Source organism: Schistocerca cancellata, chromosome 9 (genome assembly GCF_023864275.1).
Source record: "Schistocerca cancellata isolate TAMUIC-IGC-003103 chromosome 9, iqSchCanc2.1, whole genome shotgun sequence".
Classification (NCBI taxonomy): domain Eukaryota; kingdom Metazoa; phylum Arthropoda; class Insecta; order Orthoptera; family Acrididae; genus Schistocerca; species Schistocerca cancellata.
In genome coordinates this window covers 113392260-113406925 of record NC_064634.1, presented here as the reverse complement: position 1 = coordinate 113406925, position 14666 = coordinate 113392260, and the positions used below count along the sequence as shown (strand labels likewise).

Genomic DNA, 14666 nt, shown 5'->3' with positions numbered 1-14666 from the left:
CCCAGAGTCTTTCCCTGTCAACTGAGTCATATGCCTTTTCTGTGTCTATAAAAAGTATCATCACCCTTTTGTTATACTCCCAACTTTTTTCCATCAGTTGACGGATGGAAAATATCAGGTCGATCGTGCTTCTTCCGTTCCTAAACCCATGTTTTTCTTCAGTTAGCTCCTTTTCTATCTTTTCACTTATTCGATTTAGTAAAATTATTTCAAAAATCTTGGCTGTATGACTCATAAGGGTTATTCCTCTGTAGTTTTTACAAAGTCTTTTATTGCCTTTCTATGTGTACCAAATGTGGTTGAAATCGGTCTAGCCGTGGTTTAGGAGTAGATGCGGAACACGCGGACATTATTCAATATGTATAGATCTGCGCGTTAGCACATCTTAAAATTTGACACGAAAGACGGTTGTGTGGAGCTGTGGTGCCGTTGTTGCAGATGCACGGTGGTGCTGTTCAACCCGCGCAAGGGCCGGCAGCAGCACCTGCTCAACAGCAGCCGCAAGACGATCACGTCGGTGGCGTTCTCGGCCGACGGGCGCTACTTGGCAACGGGCGAGTGCGGCCACCTGCCGTCGGTGCGCGTCTGGGACCTGCACCAGCCGCAGCCGCCGCAGCCGCCTCTGCCGGACGCGGCCCCGCCGCCCCATCTCGCCGCCGGCGTGCAGGTGGCAGAGTTCACCGGCCACAAGTACGGCATCAACTGCGTGGTGAGTCATAGACTAGACTATTCGCATCACACTAACAAGACTTTGGGTCACTTTGCTGATGGAAGTCAAGGGCTCTACACACGCACCAACCAACCAACCAACCGACCTTTTCGTATGCAGCTTACCGACTTCTTTCAACGATTACAGCGCCACCTGATTCCCATCGCTGATTGCGAATTGCCTATAGTTAACTCACATGACGTTGACCACAATATTATTGCATCTGGAATTGAGGGTGCTTCGTCCGGCCTGTCGTCAGCCAGCTCATAATCAGAGTTGCGAAGCTGATAGTGGTCGACCACAATACAGGATATCCCAAAAAGAATGACCCGATTTTAAATAGAATTATTTATTAGGAAGAAGGGCTTAACACCAACAAATTGCTTACTAAATTACTTAGAAAAGACAGAAGTTTATAAAACTCCATCATAAATGTTCAATATGTCCTCCATTGGCTGCACGGACGACATCTAGCCGATAGCCGAATTCATCCCAAACTGATCGTAAGGTGTCTTCCGTCACTGAAGCTACAGCAGCTGATAGGGTTCTTAGTTAATTAATATCACGAGGTAACGGAGGAACGTAAACATATTGTTTAACATATTCCCATAGGAAGAAATCACATGTGTTAAGTCAGGGGACCTAGGAGGCCAAGAGCGTAAACCCTGCTCTCGCGGTCCTGTACGCCCTATCCAACGTTGAGGCACGTTGGCATTGAGGAAACTGCGCACGTTGTTGTGCCAGTGCGGTGGTGCTCCCTCTTGCTGATACATGAAATTGTCAGAGTCAAGTTGGAATAACCACTTCCGTAACATTGCAAGATATGATTGTCCGGTTAGGGTTTCTTCCTTAAAAAAAAAAAGGGTCCATAAACCTTGCTTTGCGAAACAGCACAAAAAAAATTCACTTTTGGTGAATCACGTTCGTGTTCAGTTGTTTCATGAGGATTTTCGAGCTCCCATATACGCACATTATGACGGCGAACCTTACCACTAATATGGAAAGTTGCCTCATCGCTGAATATCAACCGTGACATAAAAGTGTCATCTTCCATGTCATCTAGAATAGCATTGCTAAAGTCCACTCGCTTCACTTTGTCAGTATCTCGAAGAGCTTGTACCAGTTGTAATCGGTATGGTTTGAGGGCTAAACGACGCCGTAACACACGCCACGCTGTCATGCGCGGTAACCCAAGTTTTTGGCTATCACGACGCGTCGACTTGCGGCGGATCCGCTCAAATGCTCGTCGGATTTGTTCCACTGTTCAGTAACGCGTGGCCGGCCAGGACTTTTGCCTTCGCAGAGGCACTATGTTTCTTCAAACTGTTTATACCACCGTCGAATGTTCTTTGGTGATGGTGGTTTAGCACGAAATCGAAAATGAAACACCCGCTGAACTGCGATCACTGATTGAGTACGACTAAATGCAGTAACACAATACCCCTTCTGTTAACGCGGACTCCGTATTGCCCGAGACTGGCTGCACGCTCCAGGTCAGCGCTCGTAGCGACATCTACCGGATTTTTTCTGAAACTCTAGATCATGCCATCTAGCGCTGTTTCAGTTACCTCGTGATATTTTTCTCAATATTATTACAAGTTAAAATCGGGTCATTCTTTTTGGAACAGCCAGTATTATTGCGTCTAGAATTGAGGGTGCTTCGTCCGGCCTGTCGTCAGGCAGCTCGTAATCGCAGTTGATAGTATAATTGACGTCACAGAAAGCGACATGCACATGTATACGTGGCGGTAGTATCGCGTACGCAAGGTGTAAAAGGACAGTGCATTGGCAGAGTTGTCATTTGAACTTAGGTGATTCGTGTGATATGCCTGAAGTTGTTATGGCCGCACAACGGGAATTGAAGGGCACAGAACGCCGAATGGTAGTTGGAGCTAGACGTAATGGGACATTCCTTTTCGGAAGAAATCGTTAGGGAATTCAGTATTCCGAGATCCACAGTGTCAAGAGTGTGCCGAATATCAGATTTGAGGCATTCTCGTTCACCATGGACAACGCAGTAGCCGACGGTCTTCGCTTAAGGACCGAGAGCAGCGGCGTTTGCGTAGAGCTATCAGTGTTAACAGACAAGCAACACTCGTGAAATAACTGCAAATATCAATGTGGACTACGACGAACGTATCCATTAGGACAGTGCACCGAAATTTGTCGTTAATGGCTATGACAGCAAACGGCCGACGTGAGTGCCTTTGCTAAAAGCACGACATCGCCAGCAGCGCCTCTCTTGAGCTCGTGATTATATCGGTTGCCGGCAGGGGTGGCCCAGCGGTTCTACGCTCTACAGTTTGGAACTGCGCGACCGCTACGGTCGCAGGTTCGAATCCTGCCTCGGGCATGGATGTGCGTGATGTCCTTAGGTTGGTTACGTTTATGTAGTTCTGAGTCTAGGGGACTGATGACCTCAGATGTTAAGTCCCATAATGCTCAGAGCCATTTGAACCATTATATCGGTTGGACTCTAGATGACTGGGAAACCGTGGCCTCGTTAGACGAGTCCCGATTTCATTTGGTAAGAGCTGATGGTAGGGTACGGGTGTGGCGCAGACCCCACGAAGCCATGGACCCAAGTTGTCAACAAGCTGGTGGGGACTCAGTAATTGCGTGGGCTGTATTTACATGGAGTGGACTGGGTCCTCTGGTCCAAGTGAACGGATCATTGACTGGAAATGGTGAAGTTCGGCTACTTGCAGACCATTTATAGCCATTCATGGACTTCGTGTTCCCAAACGTGGCACCAGGGTACAGTTGTTCGTGATTGTTTTGTAGAACTTCCTGGACAGTTCGAGAGAATGATTTGGCCACCCAGATCGCCCGAGATGAGTCCCACCGAACATTTATGGGACATAATCGAGAGGTCAGTTCGTGAATAAAAATCCTGCGTGGGTAATACTTCCGCAATTATGGACGGCTACAGAGGCAGCATGCAACGGACTTCCAACGGTTTGTTGAGTCCATGCTATGCTGCACTACGCCAGGCAAAAGGGGGTCCGACACGATAATCCCGTGACTTTTGTCACCTCCCCGTACGGCTGACCTGAAAGCGTTGACAGTGTGCTGTGTTTTCTGTAGTCATTCTATACTTGTTTACTGTAAAGTCGCCGCATGTTTCCCATAAGGGCCAGTGCAATAATATCGTGACTGAGGACTTGGAAGAGCATTTGAACGGAATGGACAGTATCTTAAAGGAGGATGTAAGATGAACATCAACAAAAGCAAAACGAGGATAATGGAATGTAGTCGAATTAAATCAGGCGATGCTGAGGGAGCTAGTTTAGGAAATGAGACACTTGTAGTTAATGAGTTTTGCAATTTGGAAAGTAAAATAACTGATGATGGTCGAAGTAGGGAGGATATAAAATGTAGACTGGCACTAGGAAGAAAAGCGTTTCTGAAGAAGAGAAACTTGTTAACATTCCGAGTATAGATTTGAGAGTCAAGAAGTCCGTTCTCAAAGTATTTGTAAGGAGTGTAGCCATGTATCGAAGTGAAACACGGGCGATAAACAGTTTAGACCAGAAGAGAATAAAAGCCTTCGAAGTGTAGTGCTGCAGAAGAATGCTGAAGATGAGATGGGTAAAGCTCGTAACTAATGAGGATGTACGGAACAGAATTGGGGAGAAGAGAAATTTGTGATACAACCTACTAAAAGAAGGGCTCGGTTGGTAGGACACAATCTGAGGCATGAAGGGATCACCAATTTAGTACTGGAGTTAAGCTTGGAGGGGGGGGGGGGGGGGTAAAAACCATAGAGGGAGAACAAGAAATGAATAGTCAGCAGATTGAGAGGGATGTAGGTTGCAGTAGGTACTGGGAGATGATAAAGCTTGCTCAGGATAATGTTGCATGGAGAGCTGCATCAAACCAGTCTTTAGACTGAAGACAACAACAACAACACGAGTTACGTTCTGCGAAATGCCGCTTGGATTGATACAAACAAAAGCTGTGTTTTGCCTTGTCTATTTTAGAAGTAACGTGGGTAACAAAATATGAGAGAATGCTGTGACAAAGAAATGAGTAATGCAAAGAAAGAAATTCGCTCTTTTACTTCAGGAGCTGGGAGCCGATAATTTTTTTAATTATCTAACTGCTGAGACTCGTGAGACCATTCGTAACGAAAAGGAGAGGGGTCATAAGCCGCGAGGAGAGGCTGTTAGGTACGTGAATGTTTCTAGCCACCTGCAGAAATTATGAGGACCTCAGATTCAGTGCAATTGTATCCCACATCTAAACTGATGCCTGAAACTTACTACATGATTTATAGTTGCCTGAAGAAATACATCACGGTAAAGCAAAATGAATAAAACATAATATGTTCATGTAAACTTTATTAATTTATTTTTTTCTGTAGCATAAAAGATGTCCTTTATAAGTTTGAGAGACGCATTTGAACTTAGAGAGAAACCACAAATTCTGGTGGCGCGTATCGTCTAATAAATGCAGCGACAAGACATAAGAAATTAATCTTTCAGCATCTTTTAGAACCGTAAATCAGCCTTTGCTTGTCGTAGCAAAGGGGTGGCGACAGGCTGAAATTTTTTAACACTTTTAACAATGAAGCCAGTATATTTTATTAATAAAAGTCTTTCGACTGTATACTTCGGTTTTGAGGTTTTATTTCCAATGTGTATCGTAAGTGAAATCTAAGATCTAATCTGTCAGTATTTCCGGTTTTTCATTTTTTTCCATTCTCGATAATATGAACTTAATATCCATTCCGTTTCGGAAGTTAGATTTCATTTCCGAAAAGTACCGAAATACAGAAGATCGACGGACTTCCATTCATAAAATACTGTACATACCTTTTACTGTCTCTGCGATGAAACATGAAACAGGTGCTTTCTTGCATATCTCTTGCTATACCTCATGCACGACGCGTCCCACAAACATTTGCAAACTTTAAATTTCTGCAGAATCTCTGTCATCGAAGTTTGGTGCACCTCGCGCTCTGTCATGTTAGCAATATGTGAACGTCGTTTAATATCGCGCACGGTGTCAGAAGACGAACTTGTGTCGGGCGGTTGGCAAGACGGCGCTATTCAGCTAACAATTTTCTGGGTGAAGTGGTTATGGGGAACAGGTGAAGTGGTGAGGATCGGTTGTCTGGTGGTTATATCAACGCGTTTATACCCAACCGACCGCCCGACAAGACAAAATGTTCAGTGGGTTGGCCTAGCGCTTACACATGTTCAATTTGCCGGTTGGTCGGTTGGTTGTTTGAAGCGTATGTACATTCTTTACTGTATCGACGGAAGTCGAATGATCTCGGTCAGTGCCAATAGCTTTTCGGCGCGGCGAAGTTAATCTGCATTCACAGTAGAACATCAACGATCGCCCGATAACATCGGCCAACAGTTGGGTCACAGTGCATCCGATTTCCTTAGTCAGTTTTTAGCTCGTCTAGGAGGGTAGAATCTTAGCCTATATCTATCACGAAAAGAAAGTGGCATTGCTGTACATCCTTTCCCCATTTGTTGGAATAACCAGACAAGTTTTACGAATATTTGAGGTCAAGAGAGAAACATTCTATTACATACTCTTGAGCAGTTTTATAACACTGTTCACAGCTTCAAATAAATTCAGCAAAGCGGATGTATGTTCAATTAGGCTTCAATGGCTGTCGTTTAGCATATGCGTGAAAGACAAACATAAAGTTCACAGTAAAATACTCGGAATACCTAAAGTACTGAACAGTGAGAACACACCACATTTGCAAACTATTTAAGATAATAGAATCACCACTGTACTGACATGAAACATGAGTAAGAAGTAATAATAATTCGTAGACAGGTAATGGCCACCTACAAGAATTCAGAAAAAGATCAACCATAGTAACTTTAAGCATCAGGATTGACGTGCGCTACCTTTCTCACTTGCAGTTTTTTGAAGTTCTATTATAGGCGTAAGATTTCCGATACATGTTTTGCCATTGGTGCCGATGTATAAGAGGCAGAAATGGCTAGACGAGCACAGAATACTCATGATGTAACTTAAGATATCGTTCAGTTATTTCTCATTAAATTTTTAAGTTGTTCGAAATTCATGGTCGCCAGTAAAGTAGCGATTTCACATATTCATGTTGGATCCAAGTTTTGCGTATGAGAGCGTCAACCCTAATCGATCGAAGGAAAGAAACAAGTCTGAATTTCGCCGACCATTGTCGAAATTCTGCAAGTTTTGGCGTTGGACTTGGTTGCACTCCAGACTGCGCACGTAGAGTACTGATTTGAAAAGATCGACCTGTTTCGACCGATGTTGGTTGTCAGCAGAATGCACCGATGTCGGTGCCACTGTGACACCCTTTGATATATCGTATTTAACAGGCGACAATGTTTATATCGCATGTACTTAGTCGTAAACAAAATCAGACATAACACACAGAGTTCGGTATAAAAGAAATGTTTAATGTTGTATTGTAAACAGTTTCTATTAACAAAATGTTCACAGAAGATACTCTTCACACATAGTATTGAAAACTAAGATTGATAGGACTGGAAACAAGTTAATATATGTCCGAAGTCATCTTGGACCATAGATGATGTGGTTTAAGTTGAAATGAAGATCTAAAGCGGCCCCTATACAGCCAATGATATTGCACTATAACATTTTGCAATATTATTGACATTCTCCCTAGTGAGTGCAGTAATATTGTCAATAATATTTAGCAATAATGCAGATGTTTGCAGTGGTGGATGATAAGTCACTGCTGCTTGTGACAATTGGTGTACTTTGTTGCAAGCAGAAAAATAGATGAATGAAAAGTTGATTCAGGGGTGTCAAAGATCACTCACGAAAACTTGTGAGAAATGAGGTTGAACAAAAAATGAGTACTTCACTGGAACTGATTCTCCCCATACATTGGCGTCCTCATATACACTCTTGCAACCCCCCCACCCCCAAGTATAAATTTCTGTGGAAGCCCATAATATCCCCATTATCAAAACAATGAGGAGTGCAGTTCCACCAAGTCTGTGCTTATCTGTTGTTCTACAATGCCTTGTCAGTGGCAATCCTTTCGAGGACTTGCAATTTACAAGTGCAGTTTCACCTTACTGTGTTTGAGACATTGATATGAAAACATGTCATGCAATAATTGACATTCTATTCAGATAAGTAATGTATACACAGAGAGAAATATCTTCATATATTTTAATTAATAACATTGGCATTAATTAATGTTTTTAAAGGAGAGCTTCCTTCATGGCCATTCTACATACACTGTTGGGAAAAAATTAGTACACCCTTTTACAGGTTTCCAATTCGCTCAATACTTATTGTAGCAACAGTGCAAATGGAGTACATTAAATGGTTACACTTACAGAACAATTGCACAAGCAGTTGTCAGATAGCAGGTATCAAACCATTCTGAAATACCCATATTGGTATTTGACGTAGCCTCCACAGGTGGCAATGCAGGTGCTGACACTGGCATTCAGTCAATCATACTGATGGCAAATACTGTCCTGGGGTGTGTTATGCCACATCTGCTCAACCTGATCATTAGTTCTGTAAGAGTGGTTGGCTGCTGAGTCACACAGGTCATTCTTGTCGTATCATATTGCACATGCACTCAGTAGGAGGCAAATCTGGAGATCGCAATGGCTAGGTAAATTGCTACATGTCTTGCAAAGCACGCTAAGTTTCACGGACAGTGTGTGGATGAGCGTTATCCTATTCGAACAATACATCATCTTATGTTACAGTAATGGCAAAAAAATGGGTCTAGCAACATTCTGCACATACTGAATGCTGGTTACCATCCTCTCCAGAAACACCAAAGTGAATTAGAGTTGTAGATTACTGCATCCCAGATCATAAGGTCTGGGGTAATGCCATTGTGTGTTGGATGAATGCACTCTATAAGAGTGTGCTCACCAGTTCTATATCTTAAGTGCAAATGACCATCACTTGCATGCAGGCAGAATCTGCTTTCATCACTGAAGATCACGGCACACTGTTCCGTTGTCCAAATGACCCTCTGATGGCACCAGTCGAGCCATGCACGTCGATGCTGTGGTGTAAGGAGGAGGATATTGGTGTTTAACGTCCCGTTGACAACGAGGTCATTAGAGACGGAGCACAAGCTCGGATTAGGGAAGGATAGGAAAGGAAGTCGGCCGTGCCCTTTCAAAGGAACCATCCTGGCATTTGCCTGGAGTGATCTAGGGAAATCACGGAAAACCTAAATCAGGATGGCCGAACGCGGGATTGAACCGTCGTTCTCCCGAATGCGAGTCCAGTGTGCTGTGGTGTAAGTCAAAGACAGGCTAGAGGTGTGGGTGTTCCTAGTCCCACTGCTAATAGACAGTTTGCAACAGTTGATGTTGAGACGATGTGGCATCGACATCGGTGCATTCTGCTGACAACCGACATCGGTCGAAACAGATCTATCTTTTCAAATCGGTACTCCAGTATGTGTGCAGTCTGGAGTGCAACCTAGTTCAACGCCAAAACTTACATAATTTCAACAATGGTCGGTGGAATTCGGATCAGTTTATTTCCTTCGATCGATTAGGGTTGACATTCTCATACGGAAAACTTGGATCCGAAATGAATATTTTTTGTAATCTATTATGTGAAATCGCTACTTTACTGGCAACCGTGAATTTCGAAAAACTTAAAAATTTAATGAGAAATAACTGAACGTTATCTTAAGTTACATCATGAGTATTCTGTGCTCGTCTAGCCGTTTCAGCCTCTTATACAGTCTGCACCAATGGCAAAATCTGTATCGGAAATCTTAGGCCTATATTATAACTTCAAAAAACTGCAAGTGAGAAAGGTGGCGCACGTCAGTCCTTATGCTTAAAGTTACTGTAGTTGATCTTTTCTGGATTTCATCACAGGGTTATTTGGTAACTGTGATAGCGTTACGGAGATGTTTAGCAAACTCAAGTGGCAGACTCTGCAAGAGAGGCGCTCTGCATCGCGGTGTAGCTTGCTCGCCAGGTTTCGAGAGGGTGCGTTTCTGGATGAGGTATCGAATATATTGCTTCCCCCTACTTATACCTCCCGAGGAGATCACGAATGTAAAATTAGAGAGATTAGAGCGCGCACAGAGGCTTTCAGACAGTCGTTCTTCCCGCGAACCATACGCGACTGGAACAGGAATGGGAGGTAATGACAGTGGCACGTAAAGTGCCCTCCGCCACACACCGTTGGGTGGCTTGCAGAGTATAAATGTAGATGTAGATGTAGATTTCGGCCATTACCTGTCTACGAATTATTATTACTTCTTACTCGTATGCCAGTACAGTGGTGATTCTGTTATATGAGGTAGTTTGCAAATGTGGTGTGTTCTCACTGTTCAGTGCTGGGTTCACAAGCCCTCTTATCGATGCTGTGGCTGCTATAAGCACTGTCACTGCTGCCCTTACAATATGACTGTCCTGGCGGGCATCTGTGCTGAGTGGACTACAGATCCTCGTTTACGGGTGTTAGAATGTTCACGTGACCACTGATACCAACATCATTACACAACTGATGCAGCACGTCTAACTTACGTGACAATTCTCTGTATGGACCATCCCACCAGTCGAAAGGAAACAATTTGACCCCTTTCAAACTTGCCCAGTTGGCTGTAGGAAGCACAAGTTCATCTCTGTGGCATTACTTCCTGCCTACTTGCTACACATGTTTACACACACTGAGCTTTCTGGCTGTCAAGATTCCCTACTAAAGGATAGACACATATGGCGCTCTGGCACCCATGCCACTGCACTATCTGCTTGCGGATGATGTTGAAACCATTATCTGTTGATCTAATACCCTCCAGGTGGTATACGCCATCATCAGTTCAAAATCGACATTGTCTTTCCAGGGCTCTCTGATTTTTTTCCCTCCCCTGGCTGTGTATTTTCTGAGCAACAAATTGTATGATTCATCTTTCTAAATCTGTGCTCTTGTGCTGTAACATCCCACAATGATGGCAGTGATTTATACATTTAAGTGCACTCTAATAATACTACTCTTTTTTGCCTTGATTTTTCACATAACAATAAAAAACCTAACCTCCTTGGTATGTGTATCACATGAGAGACTGTCAAGGATAATGCCAGTACAGCCACAAATGGTAGAATATTCCCTGGCAACACAATATAGTTCCAAAATTTTTTATGTTCTCAATATTATAGTGCAACCTCTCTGTCTCAGTTTTAAATGATCAAATTGATGCATTCGTGGACAAATTGTGTCTAAGTGAAGGACAATTTCGTACTGCTGTAGCCAGTCTAAGGTCGCACTTCAGCTGTGGTGACCATATTCATCAACAGGCACTAATAGTTTGTAACCATGTTATTTTACTTTGATACAATACTTCACAGTAACAAAAATTTAATTCACAAATTTAAGCACCAGCAGATGCTATGCACTTCAGTTTTTTAAACATTATCTGACCAACATAATGCACTTCAGTAACAAAAGTCGTGGAGTACCTCCTAGTTCGTATCTGACTTCCTTTTTCCTGGTGTAGTGCAGCAACTCGACGTAGTGTGGACTCGACAAGTTGTTGGAAGTCCCATGCTGAAATATTGAGGCACGCTGCCTCTACAGCTGTCCTTAGTTGCAGAAGTGTTGCCCGTGCAGGATTTTGTGCACAAACTGACCTTTTGGCTATGTCCCATAGATGTTTGATGGAATTCGTGTCAGGTTATCTGGGTGGCCAAATCATTCGCTCGAATTGTCCATAATGTTCTTCAAACCAGTTGTAAACAATTGCAGCATGGTGACATGGTGCGTTGTCATCTATAAAAGTTTCATCATTGTTTGGGAAGAAAAAGTCCATGAATGGCTACAGACGATCTCCAAGTAGCTGAACATAACTATTTCAAATCAATGATCAGTTCAGTTGGACCAGAGGATCCAACCCATTCCACGTAAACACAGTTTACACCATTATGGAGCCACCACCAGCTTGCACAGTGCCTTTTTGACAACCTGGATCCATGGCTTCATGGGGTCTGCACCACACTTGTACCCTACCGTCAGCTCTTACCAACTGAAATTGGGACACCATTGTTTTCCAATTGTCTACGGTCTAACTGATATGGTCAGGAGCCCAGAAGAGGCAGTGTTGTGCTGTCAGCAAAGGCACTCACGCCAGCTGTCTTCTGTCATAGTCCCTTAACATAAATTTTGCCAAGTGGGTATATTTGTCATATGTCACAGATTGATTTCTGTGGTTATTTCACACAGTGTGACTTGGCTGTTAGCACTGACAGATCTACGCAAACACTGCTGCTCTCGGTTGTTAAGTGAAGGCCATAGGCCATTGTGTTGTTCATGGTGAGAGGTAATGCCCAAAATTTTGTGTTCTCGGCACACTCTTGACACTGTGAATCTCCGAATGTAGAATTCCATAATGATTTCTGAAATGGAATATCTCATGCATCTAGCTCCAACTACCACTCCACAATCATAGTCTGTTGATTCCCATCATATGGTTGTAACCATGTTGGAAACCTTTGTCACATGAATCACCTGAGTACAAATGACAGCTCCGCCAATGCACTGCCCTTTTGTACCACGTGTACTTGATAGTACAGCATCACTCTATGTGCATGTTGCTGTCCCACGACTTTTGTCACATCAGTGTGCGCATTAGTCAAGTCACTAAAATTACCTGTCAGAATTCAGTTTTATTGGTTCCATTTCTAAGTAAGGAGAATCCACTGGTTAGATAAGGAGACAGTCAATTGTTTCTTGTGTTTTGTCTCCATAAAAAATAAGGAAATTGAAAATCCGCTGAGGTGGCTGTGCAATAATGTGTTAAAGACTCAGATTATATAGGTGAGTGCTGTCTCAGTTTGACTTAAGGTTGTTCTGATGAGCTTACTCACACTATCTTGGCAGTGATGGATTGGATAAGTTTTTCCAATTAACGTACGCTTCTACTTTTACACTTCACACAAAAAAAGGCCTTTTGCATGAAAACACTAACTTCGAGATACATTTTAGCTATCTTACATCCCCCTGTAGATTTCACCATAAACTGTCCTATTTAGACAAAACACATACACTCACAGAAGGACCCTTACATGCAAATAATAGAGAAAAATATGTGATATTTTGCAATTCTTTAATTTGTATAACATGTCTCGTACGATGCATAAAGAATTATCCTCTCCTCCAGTACTAGAAAATCTGCCGCTGCTCTCCACATCCCTTCCCCATATAATATTAAATTTCATTCACAGACTTATAATAGTTCTTGTCCCACTCCTTGGCCTGGTGTCTGTAAGCTGGCTGTTGGTGTTTCATCAACACAGGGCTATTTAAAAGAATGGATTTGAAACATTTATTGCTTCCAAACTACGAAAGATAGGCATATATTTCCAACATTCCTGGAAAGACAAAAGTTCAAATTCTTATGCATTCAATATGAGCTCCACATGTTACACGACAAATATCAAAGTGGTGACACAATACCTGCCACATGCTAAACAGCTGGTCTCTCATTATTGAATTCACAGCTTCGACAACTCAATGTCGCAGACTTTCAAGAGTTCCAGGCATAGCAGGGATACAAATGCAGTCTTTTATGTAACCCCACAGACAAAAAGTCTCAAGGTGTGAGATCTGGAGATCAGGGAGGCCACCGGTGATGCTCATCTTCTGTTCCTCCTTTTCGAATCCCATGTCCTGGCTGCCTCTTGTCCACTTCATTTCAATCCTAGTACTTTTGTGTTGTATTTACTACAAAGCATTTAAGGCCAATTTTGTTTTTGAGTATTTATATGCAACTTTTCTCATGTATTTCAGCAATTGCAATAGACACAGTTAAGTCTTTTGGTAAGTAAAACAATGGTGTGGCTGTCAACATTCTAAATAGATTCTATGAGAATTTCTCATTCTGTTACATGTTTTAAATGTAGAGATTTGCTGATGTTAAAAAAATTATATAAAAATATTGTGCATTTTCCTTCTTGTGTGTATGTTACTGTAACATGCTTTGCTTTTTTACATTGGCCCACTAGCGTATTTCATGCATAGTCCTTTGACGAGTTTTGCAAAGTCCAGCTCCGCTGTTATGAAATTCTCAATTGCTACATTTTCTTTTCTTCTCTTGTGTGTCATGGGTATTCTTTGTCAAAATTCAGGATTAATTGCATTCATTGGTCATAAAGGGAGTTCAGTTCCCTTTTTTTTTCTTTTCTTTAAAATTTGTAATATCGTTGAATGTTCCTCAAAGAAAAGTACATTGCAAAGAGGAAGTAAACATACTTAAAATGTTGTTGCTGTTGTCAGTAGGCATTATTGTGACAGAGTGCAGAGAACTAGACTGTATGACATACAGTCTCTAAAAGAAAATTTGCCACGTCCTTATATATTGCTAACAGATGTACTTGTTTCCTTACAGGCATTTTCACCAAGCCACAAGTATGTGGTTTCAGTTGGTTCCCAACATGACATGATAGTCAATGTATGGGACTGGCGTTCCAACATCAAAGTGGCATCCAATAAAGTTTCAACAAAGGTGAAGGCTGTCTCCTTTGCTGAAAATGGCAGTTACTTCGTTACTGTTGGAAATCGACATGTCAAATTTTGGTATCTGGAGTATTCTCGATCTGCAAAAGTATGTTAAGCACATTAATATTTCATATCAGCTTGTGACTAATATTTTGTTCCTCAGTGTGCTTTGTCAATATGATTTTAAGCAAGTGTTTGCCACTTCAGATGCATATCTAACCATGACTTTACTAATAGTGATGTTTGTTTCCACATGTTTATTGAAATAATAGGCAGATTTAAGTTAATGAATGAGAGTGATAAAGTTGCTTTGTTAATAAATCTCTTAATGTTAGTATGAGCTTGTTTCCTCTAATACAGTAAAAGAAGATAATGTGTCTCAGAATTAATACTACAAATATGAACAGGACTTTTTATAGTCATGAAATGCAGGTCTCTGAATTCTAAATAGAAACGAGGGAGTATTTAAGTTGTC

At 42.2% G+C, this 14666-nt stretch overlaps 1 protein-coding gene across 1 annotated transcript in view; it reads left to right on the top strand.

Annotated features, from left to right (window-relative positions):
• LOC126100190 (mitogen-activated protein kinase-binding protein 1) overlaps positions 1 to 14666 on the top strand; it is a 366221-nt gene that overhangs the window by 256813 nt on the left and 94742 nt on the right. The window contains exons 4-5 of the mRNA XM_049910749.1: positions 439 to 709; positions 14082 to 14297. Coding sequence (XP_049766706.1) covers positions 439 to 709; positions 14082 to 14297 — 487 coding nt within the window. The remainder of the gene's footprint in view (positions 1 to 438; positions 710 to 14081; positions 14298 to 14666) is intronic.